Source organism: Platalea leucorodia, assembly GCF_965183815.1.
Source record: "Platalea leucorodia genome assembly, chromosome: 19".
Classification (NCBI taxonomy): domain Eukaryota; kingdom Metazoa; phylum Chordata; class Aves; order Pelecaniformes; family Threskiornithidae; genus Platalea; species Platalea leucorodia.
The window spans coordinates 2,457,616-2,485,097 of record NC_138841.1 but is presented as its reverse complement, the minus strand read 5'-3'; the positions used below and the strand labels follow the sequence as shown (position 1 = coordinate 2,485,097).

Below are 27,482 nucleotides of genomic sequence, written 5' to 3'. Positions count from 1 at the left end.
CCCCCCTCCCCTCCCCGCGGGGAGAGTGGGCAGGGTCAGCCCCGCCGTGATGGTTCGAACTAGCCAATGGGGCGCGGCGAGCCGCCCGCCGCGGCCAATGAGCGGGGGAGGAGGTGGTGCCAGCGGGGTAGGCTGCACCGCCCCCCGCTCGCATCCTCTCGGCGGTGCGAACGCGACCATTTTGCGGGGGGGATCGGCGAGCGGCGGCGACCGCGGCGGCGGCGGAGCGGTGACCGGGGGCGGGGGGGGCCGCGCGGCCCACGCAGAGCAGCGGGCGTCTCCCGCGGCGGGGCGCGGGCCGGCGGCGGCGGCGGCAGCGCCTGAGGGGGAAGAGGCGGCTCCGGAGGCGCGGCCTGAGGCGCTGGGCCCAGGGCTCCCGCTCGCGCCGGGGAGGGGACGGGCGACGCCGAGCCCGCACCAGGCGACCGTTTTTTTTTCCTCCTTCCCCTCAGCGCTGGGCGACGTCCCCCGGGCCGGGCCCGAGCAGCCGGGGAAAATGTCCAGGCCTGTCAGGTGAGTCCTTGGCGGAGCGCGGAGGCCCCGCTCCCGCCTCTCCTCCCACCCGCGGCGCCAGCGCTGCCTCCCTCCCTCCCTCCCTCCCTCCTCCCGGGCCCGGCCCCCGCCGGCGGCCCGGCCGTGTAGGCCCTCCCGCCCGCCCCGCAGCAGCAGGCCTCGCCGCAGGCCGTGCCCGGGGCAGCGGCAGCCCGAGGCGGGCCGGGCCCGGCCGAGGCGCGGAGGGGCGGGGAGGACAGGACGGTGCAGGCTCGCTGGAGGGCAGGCGTGCGGCCGGGCTCCCGCGGGGCGAGGGGCGGCTGCGTGGCCGTGGGGAGGGGGCAGGGAGGCCGCGCGGATGCAGCATGGGCCGTTTTCTCGTCTATCCCCCCTCCCGCTTTTTTTTTTTTTCTTACAACTTTTTATATTTTTTTTTTTTTTAATTTGCTGGCCTGGCGTGGGGTGATGTGCATCGCCCCGGGCTTGCTGGCGGAGCGGGGAGGCGGCAGCGCCTTTCGCTGCGCCCTTACGGGGGTGCAAAGGAGGAGGCCTTGGGAGAGGCTGCGTGCGGCCGTCCCACATTTTGTAACGGGAAAAAAAAGTGAATCTTTGCCATCCCCCGTGACCCACTTGGTGCAGGGCGGGCGGGTGAGAGGCGGTGTTGGCCAGCAGGCCTCTGTCGCAGCCCCCCCGCACCCCCTTGCAGGAGAGGGGGAAGGGGGGGCAGAGCAGAGCACGCCGTGCGGGCTGGGGGAGGGGACACGCATGCAATACGCCGTGACCAGCGAGGGTCTGGAGGAGAGGGGCTGTACATACAAGTTAAACCACGTTTAGGGGAGGAGTTCGGAGGAGCCGCCCCCTCTGGTGGGAACAGCACTGAACACACGCCCTTTTCCTCCTGCCCGGTAGCTAACTGCTCTCCCCGGGTCGGTTTCCTACTGGTGTTTCCCCCCTTTCCTCCCCCCCACCCCGAGAGGGCTGATTTTAGGTCGTGGGGAGGAGGAAACCGTGGGCCATTTAGCTGAACGGGCTGTGCTCTCCCCAGCAGTATAGGAGGTATAGGAGGAGGTCGTGGTGTTTATGTCTTCAGTTAACCAGCGTTGGACCTGGAGTTGCAGGGGAATCTTAGCTACGTTGTTGAATCGTGATCACTTTGAAAATCCACAGCATAGAGAACTTGCCATGCATCTGGAAGTTTACTGAGGGGGGAGGTGTGTATTCTTTTTTATTTTTCTCTGGAAAGTACTCGGAGTGTGAACTTGTAATTTAAATTGTCTGTATAGAAAAGGTAAGAGGTTTCATAAAGTATTCTTAGAATGCCCTGAATTTTTTTCATTCTCAAGATTCTTTATGTAACTGGTTGTAGTTTTATTCCCAGTAAGCCTGATCTGGTGTGTGGATCCTAGGTATTTTGGATCTTTTGGAATAATAAATATGAAATTAATTGAGGCTATAAAAGTTACATATATACATTTATAGGTGATAGCCTTCATATTTAAGTAATATCTCTAGTACGTGACAGTTTAAAAAATAGATGGAAACTAGGACTACTTTGCTAAGTAGGGAGGACTGGCACAGTGATTAGTGAAACAGTTGGGTCTTCATAGGTCTTTTTTTGACCAGTAGTGTATTCCTGCATGCAAAGGTAAGGGTAAATAAAGCTCAAAGTTCCAGTCTTAGGGAATTGTCTCGGGTGCCAAAGGTGGGTTAACAGGAGTGGGTATCCCCTGCTCTGAAGCATCAGGCTTTGGCCTTTTGCAAGGCAGGATGTTGGACTAGAGGGACTAGTGGCCTGATCCTGAATGACAGTGCCTGCGCTCTGGAATACCGTGGTGATGTGACTTTGCTGCTCAGGGTGACACTTCAGTGTGTGTTCTGCTGGTGATTTACTTGCCAGCACTGGAGTCTTGCTACAGGTAAGGAAAGTGGTGTACCTTTAAAAGTATAGCTTCTAAGGTTTCTGGTATTAAGTAACTTCGTAAGCAATCATTTCTAAAAAATAATTTGAAAAAATCTGTAAAATCCTGCAGTGTTGTGAAAGATCTGATTTGTCTTACCCTCAGTTGACAGGCACTGGTCTGCAGGAAAATTAAGTGCCAAAGTCCAGCAGGCCGTTAGTAGCAGAAAACCTTTTGGCATGTGTCAGGAATAGATCCAGCAGTCCGCTATCTGGCTGTATTTAATAGCCCTTTCAGGGGGGAAAAAGTAAATATTCAGTGGCTAGTACATGATATTGCTCTACTTGGTAGTAACTGGAGAACTCTCCTAATAGATTTAAATCTAAAACTTTTAAAATTGTGTCATATTTTTTTTTTTACTGAATATCTTAGCTTTGTGTTGGTAATAGGGAAGTCTGGTGAAAGGTTCCTCATCTGAATAAGATTTAGTGTTGGAAAGGTTTTCCTCTATTCAGTGGTCTTTGAATTAATTTATTACATCTGCTAGTTTCTAGGGAATATATACGCACCTAAAACAATGAACTTTATAGAATCCAACAAATATCCCCAGTTTCTACTCTACTTGTCGGTGGAAGACTGCCTTAAGACTGAGTCTGGCTGTTGAAGTCAGTTTCTTAAAATTGTTGAGAAGTAGTAATAAAGTTCCAGTACTTACAGGCTTCATGTGCCTGGCACTCAGAGCCAAGGACTTTCTACGCAATTAAACTTCTCCTGGGTGGATAGTGATGGTATCTGCACTATTGTTAGAAAATGGCAAGAAGTAAAAAGTAAAGGAACCTGCAGTTATTGAACCTCTGCATCTTGTGGCTAACTCTTCTGAAGTACTGCAAAGAGCATTTGGAGTTGGTGGTTATATTATTATGTCCCTATTTATTCTTGAATGCAAATGAAATAAACCATGTTGAGCTACTATTTTTATATGCAGCATCAATTCTTGTGTTTTAAGAAAGAATTTTGACTTTAAATTTGATGGAGCTTGCTTCTGCTTTTCCTCTCTGGTCACTTTCACTTGCTGGTACTCCTCTCCTGCAGGCATTGCAAAATGAAAGAGTGCGTGCAGGTACGGAAATCACAGGGGTTTTTCGGTTGTTCATTTTCAGATTAAAGCCAGTTATTAATTGATCTATCTCAGTGCTTCGAGGCTTTACGTGCTTAGTTTTTCTTTATTGGCAACTCTTGAATCCCAGCCTTGCATTGACATTACAGTGGAAGGGTGGTCCTTTGAAATTTTAGTTGCAGGAAGAAATGTATTTATTAAATATAACGTGTCTTGTTGCCAGTGTTGTACCTGGACGATGCAAAGTACAAATATTGTGATTCTGGAAAACTTCCATGGGGTAGCAGGAAAGCAACACTTTGCTGGGGACTGGCATTTGACTTGAGTAATAGTGTGTGGTGGTGTCCAGAGATAAGCTATAGACACTTTCCAGATAAGTAAGAAGATATGATCCTTGCTCTGAAAACTTTCAATCTAAAGAGAAACAAAGAGCAAGGTAGAGGTACAATAAAAATCAAAATGCCAGGAACAACACAGGTTGCAGAACTGATTTGTGTGTGTGTGTGTGTTTTGGGGTTTGGTTTTTCCCCCCTGCTCTGCATCAGAACATTTCTATATTGTATTTTTAAACCTTCTCAATTGTAGTTAGGTTCAAATGGAGGATGGGCACAAGACTGCTTAAACTGTTGCTGCATAAATCATTTAATTGTTTTATGGAGTTTCAAGTCATGTGTATCCCTAAAAATTCTGCAGATACCATGAGCAGTGCCTAGTCGTTTGGAGTTACACCAAGTCCAGACCCAAACAATGACCTCTGTAATTGGGAACCTCTAGTCGGTGAGTCTTGTCTGAGTACAGTTGTGCCAATTTTTAAATAGACTAACACCATAGTGACGTGGTTTAGGTACATAACTGTCACGAGGCTTCGATGTTTCAACTTCTGATGCGTAATTGTAAGTGGATGTCTGTTCATTGAAGGCCTAAATCTAGCACTGCATATTTGTTTTGCACAACTTTGAAAATACCTATAAGAAATATTTCCTATCTGTCTTTTTTCCTGTCTGTGTATAAAAAAGGCACCAAAGGGGGGGCTTTTAATGGCAATATTTATTGATAATGTGTTGACCTCAAAGTGGGACACCTTTACCAACTGGAATGAGAACCAGAAAGTGAAACTGACCACTCTGTGCCAGACCTGCACCACGCCCTTCAGGTGAAGAAAGGTCCCTGACTTCTTTCGCCAGTGCTTAGTTTGATGGTTGTATTGGTTAAATGCTGTAGTTGTTAAAAAAACAAACAAACAAAAAAACCCCCTCAGTAACCATTTAATCTGTCCTTCATTTTACTTGCCATATTGTATGAGAGGATAGGTTGTGACTTCTGCTGGTAATCATTTGACCTAAACATTCCTCTTCAGTGCATGATGAGATCAGTTACTAGCTTTTTGAAGACTCCTCCTAGCATTGCTTTTCAGTAGTCTATGTATTTTTTTAAACTTGGACATTATCTGTGGATTTTAATGCCTGTGAAAATATCTGGGGATCTAAGCATTCCCTTTTAACAAAACAAAAGCTTTCTAACTGATTGTTAGTTTGTATTCTGACATGTTGACTTACAAAGACTGAGGGTTTAGGGACCTCACTAGCTGAAGACGTGGTATTACTATACAATCTTTATTCAGTTGTATAGGCATGTAGTGATCCTTTTAAATGTTAATATTGCTTTCCATGATTTCAACATTTCAGTTTGATAGGCCTTGAGTATGGGTTGTAAGAATTACTGAGTTCTTATTAAATTACTCAAGTATTACTTTGCTAAGTAAGTGCTTCCAACGTAACGTGCTGATGACTTACTCTTTATTCCAGAAATATTGGACTGACAGCTGTTACTAAAAAATTAGGCTATCGGGACCTCTCTATACCTTTCCTCCCCCAGTTCCTTCTCGCATGCACTTTAAATGTTAAGTTGAATTACCAAGTAAGTTATCTTCAAATTTCAGTGCATATTTTAAACCAGATTGAACAATATCCATCCCAGATGTCTACTAGACTGCCTTTTTATGCTCAGTCTAAGTGAATTTAACAAATAGTTTATTTTTATGTCTGGTTGCTTGCCTTAACATCTTCTAGTTTTTGCTAGTGGCAAAGAGATACTCTTCATTGACAACACCAGCAATATTTTTTTTCTGGCTCTTAACTCCAGTGAACTTATCTACTGTGTTTTATCACCTTGGTGTAATAAAAGATGCAGTCTCTCTTTGCAGACTCATAGTTATTAAGCATTGCACATCAGCGCTGTTGACAGTTCTAAAGAAAAACATAAGTTGATCTGAATGGGGTGAATGGTGAGCATAGAGTGAGGAGAATGGCAGATGCAAGAGCAGTTTGTTTGATGTCTCTGCTGTTGTGAGCTTCCCTAGTTCTGTTGGGAAGACTTGGAAGTTTCTATCTTCAGTAATATCAGTGTAGATATTCCTTCTTTCCTCCACCCTTCTCCTTGCCCTGCAAAATAACATAAAGCAAGCCAAACAGTCTTCTCTCGTTTTCTTGTGCCAAAGTGATTTTTTTTTTTTTGATACAAATATCACTACTCCTGTTCACCAGGTAATGAGAGCCTAGCAGGATTAACTTTCTAGCTGAAAACATAGGGTACAGTGCTTAGAAAGAGGAAGGAGATAGATAGACAATGTTTTCTGTTAATGTTTTATTTGACTGTCTTATGTTTTCACTACGTGATTTAATGTGGGTCTCTGACTGAAATAAGCAAGATGAAACTGTGTATGACCAGCTTACTACAAGGTGGCAATATTGCAATTTTTATCTTGCTGGTTAGATAAGTGATGTTAGAAACCATTTTTTTACAAAGCTGCTAGAACAGAATACGTGGCAATCCTACTTTTTTTTCCCTCTTTATGCTTTTAGAGGGAAGAAAACCCTAATACCTGATACTTACACCAAATCAAACATCTTATTTAGTAACTATTGTTCTTCAGATGCTAACCAGAATAAAATTAGTGTTTTCACCCATGTGAGATGGGTCAGGAGGCAATCTTCAGGAAGATTACCTGTTGGAACAGGCATTTGAGTCCCTGGACGGTACACCATAACAAACCTTGCCAATAGTTGTATCCCTAAATTGGTATTTTACCATATTTGGACTGCGAGTGAGTGAGCAGTGCGCTGTAGCACGTTGCTGTTGTACTTTGTTCCACTCACGCGTACTCTGAAGCTTGGATGGGATTCAGCCTGTAGAAATCTAATGACTGGTCTTGCCTTCCTTTTGCTTGTTTGTTTTTTTTGTTGAGGGGTTGGGGATTTTTTTTTTGGAGTTTTTTTTTTTAAGAAGCTTGGTGTAGGGTTGAAATAAAATAATTATGCTCCTTCGTCTTTTGAAGGCTGCTGCTGTAAGCCATGTATAGAGGTACATGTACAGGAGGGCGACTTATAATTGATTTCAAAAGGCTCAACAGCCAGAACACAACAATGACTTTTGGGGTATCTTTCAACTAAACAGTCTTCATCAGCAACACATGATGTTGATGACAAAGTGCAGCTCAGTTATGGGAACGGACTGTGAAATTCAACAGTCACGCTCTGCAGTGCAGGAGAGGGGAAGGGCAGTGTGGTTCGTGTGCTGGATGGGGCTTGTGCTGGCTTCTCTTTGCAGCAGTCCTCAAGTCTGCGATGCTGGGTAGGTCACTTACTCTATCGCTTGCCTGACTTCTCCAGCTGTAAAAGTGAGTTCACGTGATGATTGCTACAAAATCAAGTTCATCATTGGCTTTGGGTCAAAGGGATTGTAAGTGTGTGTGGAGGGGTGTCTGAATCTCTGGTGCCTTTTTCAGCTGTGCCTCCTCTTCCCATTGCATGTCAGCCCTAAGAGGTGGATGTTTGGAGTCTGAGTTTGGCTGAGGCGTTATCAGCTCAAACTCAAATATAATTCAGTTATGTAGCTGTCTTGGTTCCCTTCAGCAGCTGTATTACAGGGCAGTTCTGTCTCGTCAATACAGTAGTTGGGACAGGTGCTGAGAAAGTAGCCAGCAATTACTTATATTTCGGTTTTTTAGGTTTCGGTAAGTTAGAGAAACAGATCTAATTTTGTTGGCAAATGAGGCATTGGTTTCAGTAATAGCTGCTTGTGTAGTTAACTAATTTTGTCTAGAATTGGCCATTGCGTTTGCACTCTTAATGATGCCTCGTTACCTGCGCTACTTTCAGTTTGGTTAGAGAGCAGAGAAGGTGCTGATGAGGTGAAGACACTATGGGTCCGTGCTCACTTGCTGTCCAAAAGCATAGCTTGGGTGAAATGCATTTCTTCTTCGTTGTTCTGCCTAGTGATGCAATTAAGCATTGTAACCGCTCTCTTGCATCTTGTTAGAGCATCAAAGTAACTAATTGAGAAAGCTCCTAGAAGCCCCTGGTGAAAACTTAAAATGCTTTAAAAACAGGGATCACGTGGGAAAAAAAAATCTCGAGGGGAAAGGTGTGACAGCAAGCATGATTAGATAGAGCTGTGAGAAGCAGAAATTCAAAAAAGAGCAGTTAGGAAATGTTTATCTAATTCGTGATAATATTTGTGGACTTGTTTTATACCTGGAATCCTAGTCTTAAGTATCACAGCTTTGAGACAGGGAGTTAGGGGGAGCTCTGGCTTAAAGTTCAGGCTGATTCATTCTTTAAATGTGTCTTTAATCTCGGGGCACAGATACTGCTTTAAAATAGTGCTTTCACTAGTATAGTTGTAATAACGATAGATGTATAGTTTTAATAATGAAAGAACCACGTAGCGTAGGTTAAGATGGCTCTTCCTCACTGCGCTCGTGAGCCATAAGAGAGTGCTACCTATCAAAAAGCACTTTCAAATTCCGAGAATATAATCCAGGCTATGATAGTAACTCCTTAAGAAAATGCTAGAGTATACCGTGTGTTCCTATCTGACTTCAGAGGTATAGGTGGCTTATTTATGAGTTTTCTTGGGATGGTTTTGGGCTACAAATCCTGCACTGGAAGCAAGGATATGGAACTTTCTTGTTACTTGAAGAAAGCTTTTATGTCTCTGAGATTATGAATTGCTAATTTCCCCCCTCCCCTGCTTTTTAACAGGAACAGGAAGGTGGTCGATTACTCCCAGTTTCAGGAATCAGATGATGCTGGTAAATGACTTTTTTCTTAACAATATAATGTTCTTGGGCTAGAGCTGTTCATTTATTGCTTGGCATATTAATTGTTTTGCTTCTAGTCACATCTTTAACTTAAATTCTAAGGCGTTTCTGCTCTTCAGTCTCTGAACTGTTAATAAGTACTTGAAAATATAATGATTCTCATATGTTTTGTATTAAACAAACAATGGTGATAGAAATCTTATTATTTAACGCTTGTATTGTTGTAGTGCCTTGAGGCTGTTGGCAGCAACTGTCTTCTTCCTTGGTCTATGTTATGTTCTGTGGCAGAATCTCCCCGATGCCACTTTTTTCTACAGTAAAATATGTTTTCAATTTATTTTAGCGGACTCTAATTAATCCCATAATGTCAGGCATTTTTGTGAATTGCATCTAAAAAAAAAAAAAAAATCTTTGTATGTTCTGTGTGAATTAGTGAAATATTTCTGGAAGCCATATGGAATATGTTTTGTTTCCTTAGAAAATAGACATACTGCTACTGTTTGCTAAGTGAGGTTGCACTGATAATTAATGGAAACAAATATGCATAATTCTTAATTGTAGTCCTGTTACTCATATTGTATAAGGGATTGTGTAATAGTTGTAAAAAGTTACACTGTAAACTACTATAGAATGACATACTTTTTCTCATCATAGGACAGTAAATAAAGTGTTTGCTGTTAAAAGCCTGTAGAAATATGTATGGATGTTAACTTTTAATAACTGTTTCTGACTAGCTGTAAAATTAAGATACTGTGTCCTCTTGAGAGGTTTTTTGTATGTTTTCTAATACTCCTGTGTCAGACTTGATTGTACACGGCATTTTTATTGTGCTGTTGGCAGCACAAAAGGTAAATCACTAGTTTAAGACAGGACTTTGCTTCTATAAAGTTTTGTTTGAAGCTTTGTGATCTTTTTTTTTTTGAAGGGCTTCTTTTTGATGTGCATGAAATGGTCAGTTTAAGTTATAGCTGAGGAAGTCAGTTTGCTGGGAACTAGGAGTTTGATTCAAAACCATTTTGTACTGTCCCGTCCAGATGAAGATTATGGAAGAGATTCAGGTCCCCCATCCAAGAAAATCCGTTCGTCTCCCCGGGAGGCTAAAAATAAGAGGCGATCTGGGAAGAATTCTCAGGAGGACAGGTAAAAGAAGCACTGCGTCTGTTACAAACATGTCTCCAAACCTTGTCCTGTATGTGGGGAGCAGTATCTAAGAGGAATGATTGTAAGTGGAATTCAAGGTCTGCAGTGTAAGACAGAGAGCTCTTAATCGCAAAGCTTGCATAACCAGCTTGGACATTGAGGTGGTTCTTATTCGAGTAGACAGAGAAATCACGTATCAAGTACTTGTCACTAGTACTTTGTTATTAAAATAGCTTTCCAGAGCTAGACAGTTGGAATGGGAAGGAATAGGATCTGAGTTACAAAAATTGGCCACCAGTGCAATTATCCAGGTGAGTTAGTGTCAAGGTGCATTTCATTTTCCATGGTTTTTCGGTACGTTCAGAGCATTCCTGTGGTTAAAGATTAAATGGGACGGTACAGTGGCAGTTAGGAGCAGGGGCCATTTGTTAGTTTTGTGGTTCTTTGTTTCCCATTTCCTGTTTTGTCTAATTTGGAAACAAAGTAACTTGGTTTGATAATTGAGCTGCTCCAACATAGTGAAAGGACTGGGTTCTCAGTGATGCCCTACTGAACAGTGAAAGTCTGTCCTGTAGAGTGAAGGTATCTTCCCTTTTACAGTAACTGTGGTCAGCAAATGATTGCCATAAGAGCTATTAAGTCAATTGACTGCTTTCATGACAGCTTCAGGGATGGAGGTTCTGCCAGCTGGTTCTTATTCTGTAAGCCCGAGGTGTCTCTTTCTTCTGTCGCACTGTTTGCTGGAATATAGGTAACTCCCAGCAGGTACGCGTGAGAGGCTTCCCCATCACGCTCCTGTTCTATAAGGTGGAAGCTGAATGTAGGCATGGGCATATTTGCATGGTCCACCTGCTGTTGTGAACTGAGAGGGAGAGACTGTTTTCATGCTGGCAAATGCCTGTAACACCTGAAATCAAAGATTTAACGGGTATGACATGTAAAGAAATTGGGCTAGGCAGCTCCCAAAGCAACTAAATAGTTGACCTTCATGTCCTGTTAGCTTTGGGGATTTTTAAGTACGTAAGAACACTTCTATGTGCATCACAAACATTGCAGAGGGCTTGCATGTAAAACAAACTCACGTATTTAAGTGATTGAAATCCACGGTTGTCTGTGTAAGACTGAAGACACATGGGCCTGAGGGGCTGTAATGTGACAATTTATCTAAACTATTAGAGTCCTTGAGAAAAGTTGTGTGTCAGCTCCAACTGCCAAATTTGAAAGTAGCAAAGGTTTGATCTATTGTATTTCTTGACCGTGGCAAGCTCTGCAGTTCAGCCATTCCTGAAGCATATGCTGTACATCGGTGGCCCTCAACAGAGTATGCACCATTCCTGTTTAAAACACTGATTTACTCTCTGGTTGGAGTGCGTATTCTTACATGCTGGAAGGAAAACCCTCTCCGGACAGTGGTAATGCCTGATAGGGTTTGGATAAGAACAGAACATTGGTACCTGCCTGATAGGGATACCCTCTGAGGAGGACTGAAACCACTGGAAGGGAGTGGTGAAACTCCATCAGAGATGACATCATTTGGGAGCTTGTAGACCAAATATGTGCTAGTTAATGGCTACACGGCAATGTACACAGAGTGAAGGATTCCAGAGAAAACAATGACATAAAGACAAGCGATGACTATAAATCTATTGAGAATAAAACTTTATTCCATTTATAGACTCAGCCATGCATTAGCATATAAAACTTCAAAATTCTAACTGTAAAGTGGAAGACATCTGGATTATTGGTAGGTCTCAGAGCGAAGTGCGTGATTGATCTCAACCTTACTATTTCCTGGTTGGTTCACTTGACTCCGTGTAAGTTTGTAAGTGATTCAGAGTTTGAATGTTATCTTTCCAACCATGATAACCACATACACAGCTGAGTAACCCTGAAGTATAGCATGGTAATGTCCAGGAAAAATGCATATTCCCAGCCTAGAGATCAGTTTGCTTTCTGAAAATGGGTAATTTCCATATAGCAGTGACTGAAATCAGAGTTAAAACAGCAGTCAAACCCTGTCTTTCTCTCATTTTCAGTGAGGATTCAGAAGAAAAAGATGTGAAGACTAAGAAAGACGATTCACACTCGGCAGGTAACTAACTACATTGTACTGATAGTGTATCTTCAAAATAAAGACCAGTTTGTAAGAGTTAATAGGAGTAGGATTGGGCATAGGAAGGAAATTGTTCTCAGTAGAGAAGCATGCTCTTACCTTAAGCCAGATGCTGCCTCTACTGCTGTTACTTCTGGCCCTGGTTTGGGATAACAGATACTTTTTGTGTAATGTGATGCTGCTATAAAGTTTTTCTTCACAGGTAGATAGGTGTGTGTTAAACTCTTCCTTGTAGTTCTCATCCATATTTCAGAATGATACAAGAAACTTCATGCTCGTACCTTTTCCTTCCAGATGAAGATTTTGGCAGTGAAGATGATGACTTAGGAGCAGATGATGGCAAAGCTGACAGTGACTATGAGAGCTCTCAAAAAAGCAAAAAAGGAAAAAAGGCTAAACCAGAAAAGAATAAGAGAGCAGCCTCTAAATCCAGGAAAAGGCCTGCAGGTAAAAAAAATAAGGCTTGCTAGTCTTTGCAGAGAAAGATGCTGCACGTGGTCATTCTTGGGTGACTACAGAAACGTGCTTATTGGGTTGAATGTGACCGTGTTCTCCTCCCAGCTCAGTTATTCAGCGAGTGTCCTGATTAACTTTCTTATGAATGGCTTGACCTTTGTCTTGCCCACGTGCTACCTCAAGACAGTTAGGTGGTCTGTATTCTGTATCTTCATTATAACTTGGTGACTTTTGCTGCAGAGGACAGTGAGGACGAGAAAGAAGACCACAAAAATGTGCGTCAGCAGCGACAGGCAGCATCCAAAGCAGCTTCTAAACAACGAGAGATGCTTATGGATGATGTGGGGAGCGAGGAGGAAGAACAAGAGGATGATGAGGCACAATTCCAGGAGAGTGAGTAAATGAGATTGTAAAAAGTTAAAATCAATGTGACATGGGTATAGAACCAGCCATGAGTTTATGGGTCTGGCCAGACAGCAAAAGGAACGCAGTTTTTGACTGTGACAATGAAGACCTAAGTTGTCCTTCTCAGTAACTTATTTGATACTGCATATCTGTCCAACAGGCCAAGCTTGCGTTTTTCACATCTAGAATTTTTGTTCGAAGTTTGCAGCAAAGATACATGTCTTTACAATAATCCTTTAGGGCTGCTTATAAAGTTCGTAATGCTTTTTGCTGCTTCTTGCTATCCCATTGGTTTTGAGGCATTGATGCTACTTTCAGGTGATGTAAAAGTACTTTATCATTGATGGAACAAAGTAGGACAGTAGTACAGAAAGAGGTGGGTTCAGCTGGTAATGAACTGGAGTAAGTTCCTCAAATACTGAGTACAAACATGATTTCAGAATGGAGTGAGAGTACCATTGAAAAGATCGCTTTACTCCTCCCTGTCAAGAGATTCTCTTTATTTTGAGGGGGGTTACTTATTCAGGAGACGGAGCATATTTTGAGGACCTCAAAACACTTGCCTGTTTCATCATACTAGTGCTTTATCCCCACCAGTGTGAAATCATTGCTATGCACATTTCTTAAGCACAGCAGACAGGGGGAAGCTCGTAAGCTCGCAGAGTCCTAGTTTCCTGTCTCTGCAGTTTAACTGGCAGATTTCTCAACTGTATCTTCGGCTCCCTTTCCTTTTTTCCAAAAAACTTAAATTTCTGTGCGCTTTCAGCAGATTCAGGAAGTGATGAGGATTTCCTCATGGAAGATGATGATGATAGCGACTATGGCAGTTCAAAAAAGAAAAATAAAAAGGTCTCCAAGAAATCCAAGCCAGAGAGGAAAGAAAAGAAAATGCCCAAACCCAGGCTAAAGGCTACAGGTGAGTCTACGCAAAGAAAGTTATGCGGTTTGCTTTAGAGGCTAGTTATTTTCTTTTTCTGTTATAGAAGACGCAGTGGAAGTCTTGGGGTCAGTAAGCATTCACATATAATGTTGAAGGGCTAATTCATGTAGCTTGCCACGATTTAAAGCAGCGCTATGAAATAATAAGGTGGCCTTAATTCTTACTTAATTAAGAGATTGAATTAGTATCTATGTCTTGTTGGCAAAAACTGCACAGATTGCAAAACCTTCCCTACTGAGATGCTGCAGCCTGGCTTGCTGACTATCATAGCCAAATAATATAATTTGTGGCTTTGTTTGGGACTCACGGACTTCGTGATGTTTTCAGGGTGGAGGAAGGTGGAGAAATCTGAACCAAAGGAAAATTTGATGCATTTCTGCAGGAGGTCTAAAATCATAATAGCAACGTATGTACTGGTTTGACAAGAGGCTAGCTGTGTTAGTTTATGACGCCATATCCAGTAATTAGTCAGGACTGGCAATTGAATAGTTTTAAAATCTTGTTAGCTCACTTTTCAGTTCAGCTTTACTAATATGGAGTGCAAAAAACACCACGTGTGTGGTACGGTCAAAGCAAAATGAAACCTGCTATTGAAGTGTCTTGTAAATCCTGTTTGTGTAAAGCCATATGACTTTTTTTGTCTTTGATCATAACTTTTATAAGCTTTTTCTTTTTTCAGTGACCCCCAGTCCAGTGAAAGGCAAAGGGAAGGCAGGCCGCCCCACAGCTTCCAAGGCAACAAAAGAAAAGACCCCATCCCCCAAAGAAGAGGATGAAGAGCCTGAAAGTCCCCCAGAAAAGAAAAAATCAGCCAGCCCTCCACCAGAGAAGTCAGGGGATGAGGGATCTGAAGACGAAGCACCCTCTGGTGAAGATTAAATGGCAGTTGAGGAAATCTTTGTTTAAAAAAAAAAAAGAAAAAAAAGAAAAAGGAAAAGAAAACATACTTAGGGGTAGAACACGGTTTTGGCTGTGGCTTGACTCATGGGCTTTGAATGCTGTCTTTACTTTCAGCTGTTTAATACAGTGTATCCTTTTTTTAATGAGAGGAAACCCTTATACAGTAATATTTTGAAGTCAATGTTCTCTGTTGGCCATTCCGTTCTCCCTCCCCCACCAAATCTGAAAGCCATTTGAGGCAAATTAACAGACCGTTTAAATATATATTTTTTTCAAGGGATACTGCAGTTGTGAAGCAATAAGGTTTGAGACTGATACGTGGAAACCATACTTACAAATCGTTAAGTAGAATAGATTTCCCAGTGCTGGTAAGAGTTCTTTAAAACTATTATTCTGTATTTGAATATGTGGAAAAAATGAACCTATGCTTTAACAGACTTTTGTTGATACAAGTTCACTCTCAGAAAAAATGTAGTTGATATGAATTCCAATTGAGGAAGAGGAAACATGGGGAGAAAACCTGTGTTTCTTGGATTCAGGCATGTTTTTCATGGAAAGCAATCAAGAGACTTGTAGATGGTCCACTGTCTTTTATTTAGAAAAGACCCTCCAATTAGGTTGCGAGATCTTTTGTCTTTGCTGGATAGAATACTATTCTGCTTTAGGCAAATTGCAGTTCATTCTATACAAATTCAGATATACAACCTACAAGCTTCTCACATCCATTAACTCTATTTTGTTTCTTCCAAGGTTGGCTATAGGTGGGCAGAATAGGGAAGAGAAATTGAAAACAGTTTTTAAAACTCTGGTTTCCATTTGGTATTGTGGAAAATGTCTTTCAATTTTTTCCAAGGAAAAAAATTAATGGATAGTAAAACTAAATTCTTTAGCTTTTGGGGCGAGGGATGTCCTTTTATAAATGTGAAGCAAAGGATTCCTGTAATGCTCTGGTCAGTCTCGGATCCCATGAGTCACGCTTAAGTGTTTCTCTTCTCTCCCTCCATCTGTCCTCAGAAAGGCTACGTAGTCATACCTCTCAGCCTCTCCAGCTACAGTGTTGGACAGACTTCCATCGATAGCGAACATCTCCCCGATCCCACTTCCATTTCTTCATCCTTCCATCCTATAGCGTGGGAGGCTTTGCTCCCACATCGACATGTCTGCTTCTAACTGTTGGTCATCGTTCTGCTCCCTAAGCCTAAGAAGTGCTGAATAGGGAACGGTGTTAAAGGATGAAGCTGGGATGAAGCGGAGTTTGGAAGCAGTGTAGTAGGGCTATCATTTTATAATAAAAGCAGGATGTTCCTCTAAATGCGAGACACTTCAGATGTGTGTGGTGGCATTTTAATGTGTTTTTATCAAAGCAGCCATATCCTTTTTTAAACTTTAATTAAAATACACAAGCCTTGGTTTTCAAACCCTAATACAGAGGTTGCTGCCATGTTTTGTTGGTGGAAATATTGAAAACTGGACCTGCCGTTTTTCTTTCTTTTTTTTTTTTTCTTAAACCCTTTGTGCTTTCTGTATGTTGCTCACAGTTATAGCTGACAAGCTTTGCATCTTTTCTTTGTCACAGAAGTACACGTTTTGTAACCAGCCTCTCGAAGGTAACATAAGGCAGCTAATTAGTTGGATTTCTGGTGCACATGCTACCAGATTTTTAATCCTGTTTGGATTTTAGAGAGCTTTTAGATGTGATACACTAATATGACCAGGAAGGACACTTGGCTGAATGGCATAGGGAGTGTGAAGATGCTGAGCACAGTGTGGAGCCTAAAATGTGGAACGGAATATTAATATAACAGCCGAGTGATTGTCTTGTGTGATTCATAGCCATGGATTTTATTGAGGCTGGTAAATTACTTTACCTTGGCTTATAAAAATTTAAGTTCTCTAACATTCTTTACTATAATGAAACTACTGTTGCCGTTACAATAAAGATGATCAGTGTTTCCATTGTAAATCTTTTTTTTTTTTTAAAGTGGTTTAATTTTGCAGAACAGCTTAAGGCTGGAGGGAAGTATCAGTCTTGAAGCGAATGTAATCCCCTCTCCTCTCCCACACCTCTTCCCACCTTCCAGATCTCTGGGAGAGCGGAGTCTCTTGCATTCCCTCCACTCCTAGTCCAGTGCTTCTTGGGTAATATGGGAAAATAAATGGCCAAGTTTTAAAAAAGTTGGATTAAATTTGGGGGTAGCATACACTTTTGTGAATGTCTGGTCCACATAGTTGTTCCCCTTCAGTCCAGACTGATTCAAGCTTTCTTGTCTATTGGGTTCTTAGGGTTTTTTTGGTATTAAAATGTACAAGGATTACTTAAACATAGAATACCTCTGGCTGATCTGCTTAAACAGCTGTTTCTTTACCTGCTAGACCAGATTTTTTCTGACTAGTGTATTTTGTAAGTTCCACTTAATTTTTTTTTTTTTTTTTTCCCTCCTAACAGAGTTAACTAAAGTTACGGCTGTGAAAAATACCTTTCTGTTGTTCTCAGTTCAGGTTTTGGACTGGATTATTTTATGCCTGGCATTTTTGGCCCTTTATCTTACAAAACTGTTCTGCTTTCTCATGTGTTCATCTCTAATGGCTGTTACAGGCTGCACGATGCTTATCTTTGAGTTTGTCACAACCCAAACACTATATAAATCCTGTACTACTACTGGGATTTTGTAACTTTTTCTATATCTTACTGTTTTGCTGATTTGTGCAAACACTAAGCCCTAATGGTCTCTTGGTTACTCTATTAGAAATGCAGCAGTTTACATTTTTACAGATAGAAGAAAATTGTGAAGGTTAATATTTTTTTTTTTTAGTACACAACATTTTTCAGTAGCAGCAGACTTAACATTTTTAAATGTCCTTTTAAATTACTTTGCATTAAGCATTCTGATTTCTTGAAGGAAAGCTGTAAAAATGCCTTTCTTTAGGAGCATGAATAGTTCTTCACGGAGCAGAAAGTTTCATTCACAGAAGAAAGCTTTGAAAAGATTGTCTTCTGTTACACAGCTGTAGTTTTGGAGCCTTTGCAGAGAGGTAAATGGATTTATTCCCAAATTCAGTTAATCCAGTGCCCTGCCCTGGTCTTACTCTTAAAATGGTAGCTCATCACTAACTTCCATTGTATATCCTTTCATACGCTCTGTTTCTGAATCCACACCACCACGTTCAGTTTTGCAGTTATATGCCAATATTACTGCCTTTAACTGATGATCAGTAAAAATTTGCAACTTCAGTTGGAGTTTCATACTAAAGATTATTTGCTTTGGTTTCTGTTTCATCAGCATGAGAAAGCCAAACGTGTCAAGCTAAATGGGTTTCAGAATGGATCATGGGTGAGAGCAAGGCTTAGAAATGGGGCAGCCAAGAAGCTTTTAATTTTGTTGTTTTAACTTCGTCAAAGCAGAAGAGCGTGGGGAGAGAAGCAGCACACCTTGGGTGACTTCTGCTAGGGAACCTCACCGCCGCCAGGTAACGGTTCTGAGCGTGCTCAGCTCCTGTGCCACCGCTCGGCTGCATCCGCAGGTGATGGGCTGCCAGGGTAGCGGCAGAAGATGTGCTTGAATTCCTTTTTTTCTTTTTTTCTTTTTTTTTTTTTTTTTCTTCCCCTCTGCTGGTGATGGTCACAAAGGTACCATAGACACTGAGGCACCCAGGTTAAGGAGGGAGGGAAGTAAACTGTAACATGCTGGAAGCTTTTGAGCTGTAGAAACTGGTGCTTTGCTTTATGTAATTTGTTTGTGAAGTGTTTATTTTTATAACAGATCATATTGTTGAACACGTGGTTCTTAAAAACTACAAACTGATCCATGAGTTTAATATTTGAGAAGTGGATGTTCATCTGTTGGGGGAGGCAGGATATGGAAGTGTAAGCAGATGGATATTTAAAGGGACACTGTCACAAAATAGTTGCTGGCATATAGGATATGGTAGTTTGGGGGACTCACATCTATATGTAGAAATTATATATTCTATATGTATATGATCAAATAGAAAATTTTCCCTGAACTTTGAATATTTTCCTACAGTTTTGGGAGGCTTAAATATAAGTTCTGCTAATGAAGCTAGGAAGCAAAACTAACTGTTGTGTTCTTACTGTCCAAGATGACTTTTTGGGTTTGTTTAAAGTACGATGAGGAACACCAGAGCTCTGAAAGATGACAGTGTCCTTTCGAGACCTCCCCAAATCAAGTGTATCCTCGTTTTAGACTTCCCACTTCAGTAGATGACTGGCATTTGAATGTCTTTTCATTGAACTCTTTCTATTAAAAAGAACACAAATATTTCGAAGTCTAGTCAAGTTCTCACGATGTGCTGACTCTGTGTATCGACCACTATAGGAGGTGACTCTCTAGACTGCCTGCCCCCTTCAGCCGCGGTGAATCGAGTGGGTCCATCGGTCTGAGCATGCTCAGTGTGACTGCAAACACCATTGTGCATATGCTTTGTATATTGGGGCAAGGGTTTTTTATATATATATTTTGGGAGGGGTAGTGGGTGGGATGGAGAAATACTCAATCAGCTTAAGCCAGAATAATGTGTGTAAAAGCCCCTGAAGTATTTTGTGTGTGAGTGCGCGGGTGTGAGTGCGCGCATGGGAGTGTCTGACATCTTATTCCCTTTGTGTTCTGAAGATTTGTGAGTTTTACTTTTTTTTTTTTCTGCAGAAGCAATTGTTACAAAAAATTGTAAATAAGAGCTACATAATTTTTGTTTAACCATGAACATCATGTCACAGCAGACCCTGAATAATCTCTTTGAAGGTAGAGGAGGAGACTCCAGGTAGGGCCTTGGGCCTTTGGCTATCAGCAAGGCATCATTATATGGTATGCAATGACTATTTGTCTTGAGTATTTGCAATCCCCTGTTGAGCTTTTCTAAAAATCAGGCTCTTTGCAGTTCCCCTCCCCGTCCCATTTAATTTTTTTTTTAATCTCAAGAGCAGACAGAAGAAGGGGCAGCTGCAAACAGCGTTCAGTGCTGCTGGCCCGTGGCCGGGGTGTGTGCAGGCGTGGCTGTCCTCGCTGGGCCCGATAGGGTTGGCGGCTCTTGCAATGCCTTGACAATACTGAGATCTACCGCATGGTACTAGGAGTTAAGTCTGAATGTAACATTAATGCTTTATTTAAAATAAAAACAACACTTTTTTTTTTAAGGGGTTGAAGTGAACATGACTGTTGACCATGTTCGTGAATTTATAGATGCAACATACATTGGTAGAATTGTGTGATGGTCTTTTGTGCTACTTAATTTTACATATTCCAGTCTCTGTATGTACCTGCAAAGAAAGGAAAAAAAAAAAAATAACAAAACCCTGCTTTGCTTTTATTGAAGGGTTCCCAGGACTGCATACCTGCTCCTGAGCTCTGTTTTAAGTATGTGTATCCTTCGCTTGTATTTTGTATTAAAAAAAAACACAAGGAAAAAGAATCCTTTATTGTTCAGCATGTTGGAATTGTGTCCCCTCTTTTATTTTTCTCCTTTTTGGAATATATTAAGCAACTCATTCTTCTGTATCTTTTATTTTCTTTTGTAAACTTTTTGGTTTTGTTTAAAAATGGCTTTATAAAAGGGCTTTTATAACCCATAAACATGACTTGTGTAATTTTTCTGCTCTTCAAAGGTATTATTCTTCTGCGGTTGCTTTTTGTTTTGCGAATGTGAGATGTAAAAACGTGTTCATCTTTCACCGTGTCTGATAGTTTGGGGATTAATTCCTTTGCGGAGCTCCTGCTTTCTCTGGGGAGGATAGGTCAGGTTTTGGCCAGAGGAGTTCGGCCAGTATGACCTTCCCATTGCTACCTGTGAGTTGAGGGGAAGATCTAAAGACTTGAGTCATGTTGGCCGTAAAGAACGCAGTCCTGGGTTTCGCAGGCTGTTCCACGAGAGAGTTGTGAGTTGAGGTGGTCAGGTTCCAAACCAATTACAAAAATCAATGACGAGGAGAGACAAAGCCTTTTGCACGTCACGCTCGCCTCCGTCAGCTTTCCCTCAGCGATCGATAGCCTTTCTGCTTTGCCATGTGTGCCCCGGCAATGACAATACGTACACAGCCTGTTCTTTGCGGGTATCGCACGAGAGAGGACGCGGGTGCTCACCAGGAATGTGCGCGGAATCGTCGCCAGCTGGTGCTCATTTCCAACGCAGAGGAATTGGCAGAGGTTGCTTTCTCGACGCGTTCTCCCGTGCGCTTTGTTTGTGCTTTTAAGAAATGCATTGCAGCCCATTTCACCTACCCCCCCGCGGAATCGCCAGCTCCGCAGTTTTTTACCAGCCTTTGCTCGGTTTTGGGGTTCCCCGCGCGCTCCCCTCCCCGTCGCCCCCGGCTCGCTCCGCGCTGCGCCGCCAGGGGGCGCCCCTGCGGCGGGAGGGGCCTGGGCCCCCCCCCCGGCCGCGCCCGGCGAGCGCCGCGCCGCGGGGTCGGGCCGGTGTCGGCACGGTGAAACCCCAGCTCCCCTCGTTACCGGTGGCGTTTTGCTCGTGTGCGGGTCTGCGCCGAAAAGTGAGGTTATGGCTCTTCAGGCTGAACACCCGAAAGCGTTTGTTTCTAATGGGGTTTAGGATAAATCTTCTCGGATCCTAAGAGACCGTTCGGTACGGCAAAACGCGCTTGTGACCTTACTGAGCCAGGGATTTCGGCATGTCTTCTACTCGCCCCAGTTCAGCAGCACGCTCAACACTGGTCTCGGAGACATTTAGCGCTCGATGCAATTGGACAGAAGTCCAGGTTGCCATTGCGCCCAGCTGCAGCGCAGGACGGCCGATGTATTTGTTTGCAGAGGTTGTTTTGGGTACTTTGTGAAGTGCCATCGCTGTTGCCCAGCGCAAAATCCCGTACGCTTATTGACGGCTGGAAGCTGGTGCCTGGCTGCAGATTCTGCTTCCCTACCCGTTCTGCTTGTTTTGTTCCATAGTGCGGTAAATTGAGGTTATTGCGACATAGGCGTGTTTGGTGTCGGACAGCAATGCTCTTCTGGAACGGAGAGGTTTAATAATGCAGCTTATGGCATTCCTCCCTTTTCTTTTGAAACGCACCAGACAATTAACCTTGGCAGGCATTTCTGCGTCGCTACTACGGTATCTGCAGTTACATGCTGCAGTCTTGACATAGGTTCTTTATCTGGAGCAGCTGTAGAGTTACCTTCAGGTACTGCTACACTATTTCAGTTTTAGGACTGATTAGCACTTAGCAGGTGGGGCACTTCTTTTGTCCCCACAAATAAACACTATTTAAGAAATGGTGCAAGACGAGGATCTGTGAACTCTTTTTCAAGAGCTGCTGCTCTTCCCCACTGCCGCTACTCTTCGAACGTCCTGTGAGCATGCGCAGCCTTTGGCCGCTTTCCTCCTCAGTATTGATATTTTGAACCCAGTGTATTTACTGACCGCACAGTCCTGTAGGCAGATGCCCTGCCAACACAAGTTAAAAGTTCCCATTGGCTTTGTAGTAGTATTTACAGGGAATTAATACCAGAAACAAATTATTTGTGTTTCCATTTAATGGATGTGCGTTGGAGAAGTGGACACACATCGGCTTTTGTTACTACAGCGAGCGCTGCCAAACCGGGGGGATAAGATTCCCTTGGCAAAGAATACGAGCTGTCAAGTTTTAATCTGATAGAATTTTGCCTTAGGAATATCCTGTTTGTGTTTCTTTTGGTACTATTTGGTTACGGGATGAAAATAAAGTCAAAAGGTGGAGTTCAAGATTAGATCAGTTTTCTGCAGTACAGCTTGTTTTGGCTTTATAGGTGGCCTTGAAAGAGTAAGTAAATGGGACGAAGTTGATTTAAAGAGCTGCTGGTCTGTTCTTGCCCAACTTGCACATTGAAGGAAACCTGGAAAAATTGTGGAAATGGAAAGATTTCCTAGCAAATTCTCTGCACTTTAAAAGCGTGGTTTTAGGTATAGTTTTGATGCAGCAAACCACCAAGTGAACAGGGTTTGTTTGGTTTGGTTTTGGGTTTTTTTTTTTTTTACTTCTTTCACTGGTATTTGGGGTCTATGTACCATGCAATGTGATAGATCAAGTATAGAAGGGTATCACTGATCACCTGAACTCCTGCGGAGCTGGTACAAAGGCTGTCCCGGGGGTGCAGGGTGAGGAGAGCACAGAGCTCTGAAAGGCGCCTGTTCATCGTGCGTTGATTGAAAAGCACCAAACGCCTGTAGCGTGTGGTAAGTTAGACTTGAATTTGATCTGGGAGTGCTGCTTGTTAGCCCAGGTTGTGGTTAGGAACTAATACACACGTCTTCAGCTTCGGAGTTTTATGTAGACCAGGAAATGATTTTGTGTGTTTTGGGTTTTTTCCCTCTTTCCATAGATACAGGTCAAGTTCAAGTGCTGTTATCCCACTGTGGGCAGGCATCGGAATGGACTCTCCCCCTATGGATGAGAAAGACCAGTAAGGGATAGCTCCTTTTTAAGTCAATGCTGAATTAAAGTCCCTAGGTCAAATTCAGCCCTTGGCCTTAAACCGTGGTTTGGTCTCCTGCGTCTGCGTGTGTTTTGATGGACCACAAATGAAAACAATATCTTACACAAAGTCAAAGCCGTTTCCCGTTCTCTTCAATAATATTTCATTTACCCTTCAAAGTGATAAGTTTGGGTTTATATTCAAGGGTTTGCTTTATATTCGCTTGCAAATTCTGTAGCTCGAAAAGAGGCTGGTATTTTATTTGAATAATCTCTTGTCTTTCAGGTTGAATAACATTTGTGTTTTGAGCAGATAAGATAACAGTTCCACCAGCAATAAATTTCCTGTTGTCACACTATCTTTTTTCCTTAAGCATTTCTAACTAAGCAGTTGGCCCTCTTAGGAGGTTTTGGTTAGCTTTATCAATTAGTGGCTTTCCTTAACAGTGGGGTCTGTTAGCTTTGTTAATTACAAACATTTTCAAACATTTTTGATTAATTGGAGTGGTTTATGTCTGAGAACTTCTGTCCTCCTCTTCTTGTGAGCTGAAGTTAGTACTCATTTCTAAAAACAATTATCTCTTTCTGCTTGGATTTTTTTTTTTTTTTTTTAGCTAAATGGTCTTCTAAATGTTTTATAAAGAGGATTTTATTGTAGCCTCTCCCAAAGCATGCACTGTGTTTCTGCTTCACTTCCTGAGAAACGAATGAAGGGAAGGAATAGTTTGAGTATAGTCCTGTTTATTATATAGAGCCATCATTTCTTTTTCCCTAAAGTGGCTTTTTTTTTTATTTTACTTCACTGCTGATTATGATCACTGCATTTGAAACAGTTCTTTCTGTTGCCAGAAACAGTTCAGTACATTAGTTTCAAACGAATAGGTGACCTGTTTCTCAAAGGCAAACCTAGGTCTCGTATTTGGAGGTGACTCGGGTTCTTTCAGTCTCATTCACATTAAACTGGTTTTGCACCTTTAAATGCATAATCTCACTTAAGTGACTTTTTAAACATTTTTCCCATTTCCTTCTTTTGCTGAGCAAGGGTGCCAAAAGGAAAAAGAAAATATCCTTGGGTGCAGGTCCTTGTTCTCACTCTTGCATCTGCTTCTCCCCACATCACCAAGGGCTTTTAAGTGTAGAAGACCAAGTCACAGAGTTTAACAACTTGTGTTACCTCTTGTATTTCATTTTCCTAAGTCAGTTAAATGCAAACACAAATATTCTTGACATTAATAGATCACTTTGAAAGAGAGAGCTGTTGTATGAGTGCTAAATATTGCTCTCTTGGCTCAGATCTAAGGTGAGCTTGTTGGATATTTGTTTCTTTCCAGAAGTAAGTCTTCAGTCTGCTTTAAATTCACGGGCTCTGCCTTCCACTGGCCAGGTCTCTGCTGGGCGGCTGCGCCGAGTGTAGGTGAGGACAGAAGCTATGAAGTCTCCTGCAAGAGGGGCCCAAGCCATGTCACAGCTGGGACCCCAGGACGGTCTGGGGAGGAGCAGCCACCTCCCTTGACCCCTGGCGAATCTGACTGGCCGAAGGCTAACTCCTTCCCTCTTAGTATTGCTTCCCCAGGTGCGACTTTATGTAGATGCCCCTGAAGCAGTACTCCGTTTTGCTGGAAAGAGAGCAACTGGGACCAGTGTGCCCGACAAGCGCCGCGTGGGAAGTAGCCTGTAGGGAATTGCTCTCTTTGCACGTTCAGTCATTTTAGTTCAAACCCAACAAGGAAGAGACCGGTCCTCTGATCTGATGCTGAAACACTGTACTAATTAAAATAAACAAAAATTCCCAAGACTTTAAATGCTTGAAGGTGTTGCTGACACCAAAACAAATAACCAAGCTTTAAACATAAACCTGGTCTATCTGGCAGCATTGGCAGAATAGCTGTTGGCATAACACGCTTTTAAAAAAAAAAAAAAGCCACCACCTCCTTTTCCTCACTGATATTGCACCGTTTCTCAAAACTGACTTTGATCTCCAGGCTTTTCTCTGAAGTAGGTGGACCTACAGCAAGGAAGGGGTGGGAAATGCCATCGCTAGGTATGTGTGGTGTCTGCTCCAGGGGGCCACGCTTGCATAGCAGGTTAAAAACTTGTTAGTGTAGACGAAGTTTGTCCTGGTGTGTAGGGAGCCTCGATAATAAACTTGGACTCAACTTGCTGCTAGTTACAGCACATTCCTCATTGGAATATAGCTGACGTGACCCTGACCAAAAAAAAAAAAAAATCACCAAAAAAAGGGAAAGCCAGTTGAAACAAATTACTTGTGTTCTTGGGAATCTTCTCCATCTGAGGAGCAGACCTGATGCCAGATGCCTGCAGCCCTACAATGAGAGTGAAGCTGCTCTCTTTCTTTGTAACTGGGGGTCATGTGGTGGAAAGGCTGAGAAATGCTGTATAAAAGCCTGGAAAAGGAGAAGGGACCTCAAGGAGACGTGTCCTCGTGAGGCTGTCTCGGATGCTGTCTGAACCCTGTGCACCTCCCGGCGTGTGCCTTGTCTCTGTGCGCAGCTGCAGCACTTTGAGAGGTTCCTTCTGAATCTCGCGGAGAAGTGGCGGTGGCCTGTCAGCTGGGGACTTGCGAGCTGCCCCGCTGTAGAGGAGGCACGGTAACGAGCAGTCCCGTGCTAATTCTGGTGGCAAGCCTGGCTGATCTTTTCCAGCTCTCGTGTTTAGGCTTCTGCAAGAACAAAATTTCCCTATAAAAATCAAGGCAAGTGACAGTTAAATCCACTCCAGAAGAGGTTTCTCGGCTCCTTCAAAAAAAGAGAGTAAGGGGGGGATAATGGATCGTCCTCTGTAGTTGATCCCATTCTGACAGTGCTCATTACATCAAATTTGAGCACTCACTCTACCATATGGAAAAGGGGGGATGCTGTCTAGGACCACTGCTGGGGACAGTCTCCAGTGATGTTTGTGGCTCTCGACCCCAGGCGATCCTTCCGTTCTTCCTTTGTTAAAAAGTGATTTGCTGAATGCCAGTGACCCCTTAGTGAGTCTGAGCTGCTGGCGCTCGGAGTGACACAGAATTGTCAATCATAATAATAATATCTGGTAGGGTTCATCATGGAACAATTTTTAACATTCAGGTCAAAGTCATGCCTAGGATTTAAGGTAGTGAGGCTGATGAGGAGGTGAATTAATCACAAAGTTATCAATGCACGCTCGCTGTTAATATTTTTTATTTTGTTTGGGAATAGCAGAAGCAAAGGAGCTGATGCCTTGGCTGGTTCTAGAATACCTCCTTCCTGACTCCTGGCGCTGCAAATAGCAATAAAAATTCTAGAGAAGTGTGACACAGAAAGAAGAACAGCTTTTAGAGAGATTAAAGGGAGAGAAGGGCAAGACCTGTGTAGACACAGAAGCCTGGGATGATGGCAAGCAAATGAGATAGCCATGCTTGCCCTCTTCTGTCATTGCGAGAGGTGAATAGAAAAAATCTCTTATTATTCTTTTGATGATCCTTTTTTTTTTTTTCTTTAATGAAATAGAATCACGGTTCTCCCAGTCCTACAGGACCGCTTTCATGTTTCTCTGCAGACAGGTGTACGGCCTCGTTCTTCTCCATCTCTAGTATCTCGGTTCCCCTAAGGCGGGACTGATCACCCAGCAAAGACGCAGCTTATCCAGCAGCTGCTTCCAACCAGCGCTTTGGAAAGGAGCGCGGCTTGGTGTCTGTCCTCTGCCATCGCTTCCTGTCTGTGCAGGACAAGTATTTCAGCATAAACATGCTGGGAACTATTTGCTTTGCGTGCTATAAACAGGGTGCGTGTTGTTTACGTGAAGCGAATAGCAGCCTATCCATTGTAAAATAAAATAGTCAAAAAAAGGGAAATTTTAATCTTGCAAAGTTTCATAGATAATTACTCTTGATCAACTGGTTTGACAAGAAATTTCTTTTTCAGCAAATAATGGCTGGGGTGATTTCTGTAAATATTTTATTGTTGATTTTCTGTTTCGGGTTTCCTGCGTCATCCAATAATGATGAATTGTGGCAGTTCTCTGCCTTCTTTATTACCACTCTTAACAGCTGAGCTGCTGGAGCAAATACTGGAAATCCGTTCATTCCGGGAGTATCCACATCAGTGCATAGTTTTTTACCTCGTGGATGGAGTCTGATCTCAGTTTAGGCTGTAAAACATATATTTAGGCATACGTAACTTTCTCCAGCTCCTTCAAGCGGGGAGCTCAGGCCTCGTTCAGGATGGCAGGCTGAAAGGTAGCGAAGGGGTTTGTGACTGTTGGGGTTTGGCGTCCGCGTGGCTGCTGCGGGAACAGGCGGGATCCTGCAAGTCCGTTTGCAGCGATGAGAAGCGCGAGCGCCGTCTGACCGCGCCGGTCTGAACGTGGCAGCCTGACTTTCTTGGCCAGAAGATAACCTGTTCCTACCGGCGAGGCAATTCTTCCTCGCAGCCTGTGTGCCACCAGGTGGGCCGGGGATTTTACAAGGCTTGCGGAGGTTGGAAATCCGAGGTTTTGAGGGCTTTCCCTTTAGAAGCTGATGATG

The 27,482-nt window shown here is 43.0% G+C and overlaps 1 protein-coding gene across 4 annotated transcripts; it reads left to right on the top strand.

The window, feature by feature from the left end:
• The first annotated feature begins 239 nt into the window (after positions 1-239).
• NUCKS1 (nuclear casein kinase and cyclin dependent kinase substrate 1) lies at positions 240-19,041 on the top strand. Of its 4 annotated transcripts, XR_014230196.1 has the most exons (9): positions 240-513; positions 8,550-8,599; positions 9,643-9,748; positions 11,785-11,840; positions 12,156-12,308; positions 12,558-12,710; positions 13,489-13,638; positions 14,342-17,595; positions 17,844-19,040. XR_014230196.1 is itself a non-coding variant. In XM_082330283.1 (8 exons), exons 1-8 carry the CDS (start codon positions 497-499, stop codon positions 14,539-14,541), a joined length of 885 nt encoding a protein of 294 aa, XP_082186409.1. In that variant the 5' UTR covers positions 240-496; the 3' UTR covers positions 14,542-19,041. The 4 variants fall into 4 exon arrangements, 3 of the variants coding, with proteins under 3 accessions (XP_082186409.1, XP_082186411.1, XP_082186410.1); XM_082330283.1 differs by having other exon boundaries at positions 14,342-19,041; XM_082330284.1 differs by having other exon boundaries at positions 241-513; positions 13,492-13,638; positions 14,342-19,041.
• Positions 19,042-27,482: the final 8,441 nt, after the last annotated feature.

Coding starts and splice junctions, on each gene's coding strand:
- NUCKS1 (XM_082330283.1), top strand. Junction 8,600..9,642: donor TCAGGAATCAGATGATGCTG/GTAAATGACTTT, acceptor TGTCCCGTCCAG/ATGAAGATTATGGAAGAGAT. Junction 9,749..11,784: donor AAGAATTCTCAGGAGGACAG/GTAAAAGAAGCA, acceptor TCTCATTTTCAG/TGAGGATTCAGAAGAAAAAG.